Source organism: Trichechus manatus, unplaced genomic scaffold (assembly GCF_000243295.1).
Source record: "Trichechus manatus latirostris isolate Lorelei unplaced genomic scaffold, TriManLat1.0 scaffold00153, whole genome shotgun sequence".
Classification (NCBI taxonomy): Eukaryota; Metazoa; Chordata; class Mammalia; order Sirenia; family Trichechidae; genus Trichechus; species Trichechus manatus.
Genome location: NW_004444089.1, coordinates 1,442,275 through 1,450,759, shown reverse-complemented (window position 1 = coordinate 1,450,759; position 8,485 = coordinate 1,442,275). Strand labels below are relative to the sequence as shown.

General features: G+C 45.9%; 1 protein-coding gene across 1 annotated transcript in view; it reads right to left on the bottom strand.

Moving 5' to 3' along the window:
* FARP1 (FERM, ARH/RhoGEF and pleckstrin domain protein 1) overlaps positions 1 to 8,485 on the bottom strand; it is a 292,761-nt gene that overhangs the window by 35,168 nt on the left and 249,108 nt on the right. Inside the window, exon 16 of the mRNA XM_023740318.1 lies at positions 824 to 905. Within this exon, the coding sequence (XP_023596086.1) occupies positions 824 to 905 (82 nt within the window). The remainder of the gene's footprint in view (positions 1 to 823; positions 906 to 8,485) is intronic.

Below are 8,485 nucleotides of genomic sequence, written 5' to 3'. Positions count from 1 at the left end.
ATGGGATGGATGGGATGGATGGGATGGATGGGATGGATGGGATGGATGGGATGGATGGGATGGATGGGATGGATGGGATGGATGGATGGACTGAATGGTGGCCACCTGCCTTCCTTAGAGGGGGTCATTAGCTTGAAGAGAAGCTCTGGCCAGTTGGGATATAGGAAGATTAAAATATGAATATAGACATATTTTATATTCAAGAGATAAACTGTCTGAATTAAAAATCCCATATTAAAATAATTATCAATGGATTAAAATAAAAATTTCAGATACAAGAGATGGGGCAGCTTTTAAAAATGGGGCTGAATACTAGTTTAATTTTTATTGGCTTTTTGGGATATATTTTTACTCATTTATATCATTACAGATACTGTTAGATGGTAAAAAATATATTTGCCTTTTAGCCTGATTTAAAGTCGCAGAATTTACAGGGATTCTTATATTCTCTCTGAATTTGGTATTTTTGTCATGCTTACAAGAAGCCAAAACAACGGACTGGAAATGAAACGTTCAGTAAACCAAACAATGTCTTCTCTACATAATGAAAAAACAACGTTTTGAACCATGTTTTCACAGATAATGCCTGTTGGTTTGGTTACAACACAAGAGCTCTGGAAGCTAAAAAGTACTGAGAATGCATCCCCAAAGGGACTGGATTTGTCTCTATGCTTCCAGATAAATTTTGGAAAAGGCTAGAAGAGTTGACCAAAGCGGCCATCTCTCTCCCCTTAACATCAGACGTGGACGTCACCGTGGACACGCTCATAGACGGTGATCCCAGCGCTCGTGAGCCGCTCCACCCGGTTCCACACCAGCTCACCTTCATGCCCTGGATGTTCTTCAGCATGACATCCCCGATTCTTTGGTAATCTCCTTGCATGTGGGCATTTGAGCGGCCTTCCCTAAGAGAAAAGACAAAAAGTCGGAAATACAAAGCATTAGCAGTGAAGATGTAACCGGGAAGGGCCCTCGGCCCTGGAACACCAAATATCAATGTTTACGTCTTCCTTTCTGATTGCGTGTTAGCACTGGCAGTGCAGTGGTTAAGAGCTTGGATGTTAACCAAAAGGTTGGCAGTTCGAATCCACCAGCCACTCCTTGGAAACCTTAGGGGCAGTTCTACTCTGCCCTATAGGGTTATGAGTCGAAATCGACTCGATGGCAAGGGGTCTCTTTTTTTTTCCCCACCCCTCCCTGGAAGTCTTTTGTACTGCTCTGGGAATCAGAGAACGCTAGCCCTGGGAAGAGAGCTTGAAATCACCCCACTTATTCTCCAGACAAATAATTCCATTGAGCTTTAAATGAGACAAGGAAGAGCTACTCTCTGATCATTTTAATTTGGTCTCATTTTATATTAACCTTTTTTTTCTCCATTCACACTTGGGTGATTTTAGCATCATTATAACATCATGGAGATCCCCTGCTATGATTGGCTAATGAACATCTGATTCCTATACAGGGTCCCTGACAGAGTACTCTGATGAAGCAAGATTCACAGCCCCCAAATAAAGCCTTCTGCTTCCAAGAGTCCTTCCATTAAGCAAAGAGCTGTCTGGGTAGCCCCTGGGAGGAGAAAGAACTGTGAAAGTGCAGAAGGCCACTTTCTGGGGAAAATGGACAACGAAGAAGGTAGGATGTGTGTCTCAGGTACAAAGAGGTACAGGGAGGGGAGGGGCCGTGCTACATGCAGATGGGAAAGCTGTGGGTACTCTGCCATTTCTCACGGCTCATGCTTTTAGCTGATGTTGATAATCCAGGGGTTGAACCGCCTGAATGAAAAATAATAGCAGTAATGGTAGCAAATACTTACGGAGTACTTTCCATGCGCCAGACACCGTGCTGGAGCGCATTGTTATGGGTTGATTTGCGTCTCCCAAAAAGATATGTTCAAGCCCCAACCTCTGGTATTTCCAAATGTGAACTTACTTAGAAATAGTGTTTTTGCAGATGTAATGAGTTAACATGAGGTCATACTGGAATAGGGTGAGCCCTAATCCAACATGACCGGTGTGCTTACAAAAACAGCAACAGAGACACAGAAGACAGGGAAGATGGCCACATGACCATGGGGGCAGAGACTGGAGTGCGGCGTCGACAAGCCAAGGAATGCCGAGGAGTGCTGGCCGCTTCCAGAAGCTAGGGAGAGGTGGGAAGGATTCTCCCTGGACTCTCACAGGAAGACGGCCCTGCTGACAACACCTTGATTCTGGATTTCTGCTTCCAGAACTGTGAGAGAATACATCTCTGTTGTTTGAAGCTAGCCAGTTTGTGGTACTTTGTTAAGCAGTCCTACGACACTAATATACACATTATACGCATTAACTCAGAAGGAGACCTGGTAGCCCAACGGTTAAGGTCAGTGGTTTGAACCTACGAGCAGCCCCACGGGAAAAGACCTGGTGATCTGCTCCCGTAAAGATTACAGCCTAGATCTTAAAGCTTGTGAGCGACCGTTGAAGATACGTCTAGTGGTCCCACCTCATCTGGAGCAAGGGAGAACAAAGAAAACCGAAGACACAAGGGAAAGATGAGTCCAAATGACTAATGGACCACAACTACCACAGCCCACACCAGACTGAGTCCAGCACAACTAGATGGTGCCCGGCTACCACCACTGACTGTTCTGACAGGGATCACAACAGAGGGTCCCGGACAGAGCTGGAGAAAAATGGAGAACAAAATTCTAACTCACAAAAAAAGACCAGACTTACCGGCCTGACAGAGACTAGAGAAACCCTGAAAGTATGGCCCCCGGACACCCTTTTAGCTCAGTACCGAAGTCACTCCTGAGGTTCACCCTTCAGCCAAAGATTAGACAGGCCCATAAAACAAAATGAGACTAAATGGGCACACCAGCCCAGGGGCAAGAATGAGAAGGCAGGAGGGGACAAGAAAGCTGGTAATGGGAGCCCAGAGTCAAGAAGGGGAGAGTGTTGGCTACCAACATCACAAAACAATATGTGTGTTAATTGTTTAATGCAAAATTAATTTGCTCTGTAAACCTTCACCTAAAGCATAAAAAAAAAAAAAAATTTACAGTCTAGAAAACCCTGTGGGGCAGCTCTACTCTGTCCTACAGGGCTGCTGAGTCAGAATCGACTTGACGACACACGACAACAGCCTTCAAGGCAGAAGAGAGAGGTGCTCAGAGTGGAATAAACCAGGATTCACACCTCACAGATGCACTAGCTAACAGCCCTTCAGCAGCAGAGAGAATGATTTCCATCTCAGCTGCAGCAGCACCGAGCACTCAGCGTCTTCCCCGACCGAGGACTCAATCTCGCATTCTTCAAGGATCTGGTTCCAAGTAAGCATAGAGTATAAATGACGTTCAGAGGAGACTGAGCGCGCCCAGCCCCATCAAGTAATTAAAGTGTCTCTGAAATAAAAAAAGAGAGAGCATCAACTGTGCTCCAGCCCCTTGCTCTATGCGGCTGCCTTTCCATAACCTCTTCCACCCTGCAATAGAAATCCTCAATCCTTCCGCTGCTTCTTCGTTGTCAAATGCAACCTGTTGCCTACTGCCTTAATTACCACTCACTCCTCAGCTTATTAAAATATGGGGTCCATTCTCGTCTCTGTTGTTCTTGGGTGCTGTCAATTTTTGACTCATGGCAACCCTGTGCGACAGAGCAGAACTGTAATCTTTATGGGAGCAGACTGCTGGGTCTTTTATCCCGCAGAGCCACTGAGTGGGTTTGAATCACCAACCTTTCAGTTAGCAGCCGAGTGCTTAACCGATGCACTACCAGGGCTCCTTATTCTCCTCATTACTCCCCTGAAGCCCTGGTGGCACACTGGTTAAGAGCTTGGCTGCTAACCAAAAGGTTGGCAGTTCGAATTCACTAGCCACTCCTTGGAAACCCTATGGGGCAGTCCTACTCTGTCCCACAAGGTTGCTATGAGTCAGAATTGACTTGATGGCAATGGGTTTGGTTTTTTTGGTACTCCCCTGCCATGATTCTGCAGAAGGCTACCATTAACCTCTTAATCACCTAAACCACTGATCCAATACCACTTCTCATTCCAGCCGACCTCTCACAGGTGGCCAGTGTCACTGTCTCCAGACTGTCTTCTCTTCCGCTCAATTCTTCAGTCTGCTTTGCCAACGCCTCCCTGTCATGCCACTTTTAAGATGTCTGTGTCCTTCAGGAATCCATCAGTGGTTATCTTCTCTTCTCACTCAATACTTCTTGCTAGGCAATCCCGTCTGTTCCCCGTGGTTTCAATTTATGATGCCAAGTCTATCCCTAAATGTTCTTTGTAGCTAGGGACCCAGGTACTGTATTTCTTATACCTTCCAGAGGGCTCTGTATGAATCACCCCACAGGTATCTCAAACTCAAGATGTTTCAGAGTTAATTACCTTGTTTTCAAAACCCAATCTACCTCTAAAATATACAGAAAACTTCAACAACTCAGCAAAAATAAGACAAACAATCCAATTAAAAAAAGGGCAAAGGACGTGAACAGACACTCCATCAAAGAGGACATTCAGGCGGCCAACAAACACATGAGCAGATGCTCTTGCAGTGGTTAAGAGCTGGGCTGCTAACCAAAAGGCTGGCAGTTCAAATCCACTAGCTGCTCCTTGGAAACCCTATGGGGCAGTTCTACTCGATTCTGACTCATAGTGACCCCTACCATTTCCAAGGCTGTACTCTTTATGGGAACATACTGCCACATCTTTCCCCAGCAGAGTGGCTGGTGAGTTCAAACCACCGACCTTTTGGTTAGCCCTTGGATGACCAAAAAACCAAACCCCTTGCCCTCGAGTCAATTCCACTGTACGTAGGGTCGCTATGGGTCAGAACTGACTCTACGGCACCTAACAGCAACATGTATATACATGTTTGTATGTACTGCATATATATTCATAAAGCACATGGGGGCACAGTTAGGGATACTCCCTAGACATATCCAAACACCTCGTGGGATTGATTTACTGGGTTTGAAGATTCAGCACCCATAGTCTTGTGGGACAACTAGATCAACTGGCATAACTTAGTTCATAAAGATAATGTTCTACATCCTAGTTTGGTGATTAGCATCTAGGGTCTTAAAAGCTTGTGAGCGGCCATCTAAGATACAACTGTTGGTCTCCTCCTGTCTAGGGCAAAGGAGAGTGAAGGAAACTGAAGGCTCAAGAAAGAAATTAGTCCAGAGGACTAATGTCCCACTCAAACCACAGCCTCTTCTAGCCTGAGACCAGAAGAACTAGATGGTGCCCAGCTACCACCACCAACCATTCTGACCAGGGACACAATAGAAGATCCCGATTAGAATGGGAGAAAAATGTAGAACAAAACTGAAATCCATAAAGAAGACCAGACTTACTGGACTGATAGAAACTAGCGGAACCCCTGACACTCTCGCCCTAAGATAGCCTTTCTGCCTGGAATTGAAGGCACTCCCAGAGGTCACCTTTCAGCCAAATAATAGACTGACCTATAAAATAAACAACAACACCCATGAGGAATGTGCTTCTTTAAACAATTAACTATACGAGACCAAGTGGTCAACATTTACCTGCAAGCAAAGATGAGAAGGTGAGGAGGGGCAGGGAAACTGGATGGAAGGAAACAGGGCAGGTGGGGTGGAAATGGTGAGAGTGCCGATATATTGCGAGATCATAACCAATGTCAGAGAACAATTTATGAATGAATTGTTGAATGGGAATCTAATTTGCTGTGTAAACTTTCACCTAAAACACAATAAAATACTCCAAAAAAACCTCAATCCTCTTCCTACATTTTCTTTCTTAGTGATGTAACTCTTCCATCCTGTCTCCCAAGCTAGAAACCTCCACTTGTCCCTCCCCTCACCCATCCGATCAAATTCTCCCCCCGAATGGGGTGCCTGGGGAATGCTCAAGCATCTGACCTATACCCATGCCCTCCTTTGCAGATGTTCCTCAGCGCACTGCTAATTACTGCATACTATTCCGTCACTACAGGGTTGAGGTTATCTCTGCATTGTTGGCAAATGGTTATTAAGCAAACCACTGTTAAGCAGCTTATCAGCTGGACATTTCGCTGACCCTTATGTGTAACGTGGAGCTCTTGGGTGGTGCAAATGGTTAACATGCTCAGCTGCTAACCAAAAGGTTGGAGGTTGGAGTTCACCCAGAAGCACCTCGGAAGAAAGGTCTGCTGATCTACTTCTGAAAGATCAAAGCCATTGAAAACCCTATGGAGCAAAGTTCTACTCTGACACACGTGGGGTCGCCATGAGTTGGAGTTGCCATGACAGAATGTGTGACTGGGTTTGGTAGGGAATTTACAGGTCACTTTTCCAAGGACGGAGCCCTGGTGGTGCAGTGGTTAAGAGTGCGGCTGCTAACCAAAAGTTTGGCAGTTCAAATCCACCAGCTGCTCCTTGGAAACCCAATGGGGGTAGTTCTACTCTGTCCTGTAGGTTCACTATGAGCTGGAATTGACTCGAGGGCAAGGGGTTTGGTTTTTTGGTCATCCAAGGGCACACATGGAGCAGAAAGTGAATTAAGGTAATCGAGAGCTCAAGACTAAAAAGGATGTGTTCTGCCATTTAGAACCACCCACCCCATTCTACTGTCATTACACAAGGCTCTTTTCAGAGCTAGAAGTTCTTTTTCGCTCTCCCCACTGCCCTTGCATGCCTGAACAAAACAGATCTTCACTTCAAAGGAAGACCCAGCTACTGAGCCAGAACCGCCTGATTTGAGCCAAATACCACACGTCAATAAAAGGAGGCAATACAAGCCTGATTTGTGGGTAAGTAGCTATTATCTAAGGAGCCTCGGTGGCGCAATGATTAAAGCATCAACTGCTGAGAGGTCAGCAGTTCAAAACCACCAGCACTCCACAACAGAAAGATGTGGCAGTCTGCTTCCATAAAAATTTACCGCCTTGGAAACCCTCTGGGATCACTGTGAGTTAGAATCGACTCAATGGCAGTGGGTTTTGGTTTTCACTATTATCTAGGAGCCCTGGTGGCAAAACAGTTGAGCTCTTGGCTGCTAACCAAAAGGTCAGTGGTTTGAACCCACCAGTGGCTCCATGAGAGAAAGACCTGGTGATCTGCTCCCATAAAGATGACAGATTTGGAAACCTTATGGGGAAGTTCGACGCTGTCACTGGACTTGCTATGAGTCTGAATAAACTTGACAGCAAAAAATGACGACAACATGTATGTTATTAAGGAGCTCTGGTGGTACAACGGTGAAGCACGTGGTTGCTAACCGAAAGGTTAGCGTTCGAACCCGCCCAGCAGCTCTGTGGGAGACAGACTTGATGATCTGCTTCCATAAAGATTACGGCCTAAAAAACTCTATGGGGCAGTTCTACTGTGTCACAGGAGGTCGCTCTGAGTTGGAATCGACTCGACGGCACCTAACAACAACAACAGGTATTATCTGGAACTTAAATAACCGACCCCCCATTTTTCAACCGGGCAAACCATTTGACAATGCATAGAAAGGTCTTTAGTTCAAACGATATAATTTAGATATTCTATCAAGAATACTCCGGACTGGCTGGGCAAGGGAAAGAGCAGAGGAGAGCTCCAGCTTCCATCATCAACAAGCCACTTCCATCCTCTCGGGACAACACCCTCGCTCAGGACAAACGAGGCAGCTGGGGAGGAGGGAGACAGCAAAGCCAAACTCCATTCACTGCACTTCCTTTATTCTTCTGCCAAGCATTCACTGAAAGAAAACCTACTGATGTCAAAACCCCAAAATCCAGGGACAGTCTTCCCTTCATCCACTGGCTATCAGAGCCCCATCTGTTTCTCTGAGTCTTTAGCATCTCCTGTTTCATTGTAAAAACTGTTCTGGGTTGGGACCATCAGTCCCTTGTGTAGCGAGGAAGACAGAGACATCAATACAGTTCAAGGGGGTCCCTGGAGGTGATGTGTGCAAACAGGCCTCAGGCTGTGCAGTTACTACATCAGTGCCGACCGCTCTGCTCCTGCTCCCCCGACCCACCCCAGGTCGGGCAGCATGTCCCAGGGGACCGTGGTTCCAGACACGGAGACCATACAGTAAGTCCGTGGGTCTGGGGACAAAGCACGGAACTCTGCCACCGCGTGTGTTTTCACTTTCTCTACATGTTAACGCTTCCGAGTCTACAAATCTGAAGCATCTGCTTTATTATGAACAGTTAAAAGGTCATTTTATTATAAAGAACACACACACAAAATAATTGTAACTCATCCACATCGTCCTCCGGATGTCAATCTCCCAAGAAAAGGGTCCTTGTTTGGAAGGCTGGGCCACATTTTTGTTGTCTGTGTAATTACTGTACGGCAGTAAAGACGAAAATTCTTTTGACAATTTCACTGAGGAAAGCCACGCCAAGTCTCCTAACAGCCCCCCCAGATCCTAAATTCTCCACGCACCATAATTAATTTACTCCCAGGAGCAAATACACATATCTCAGCAAAGAACTGAAACACACATACACACACACACACACACACACACACACACACACACACACACA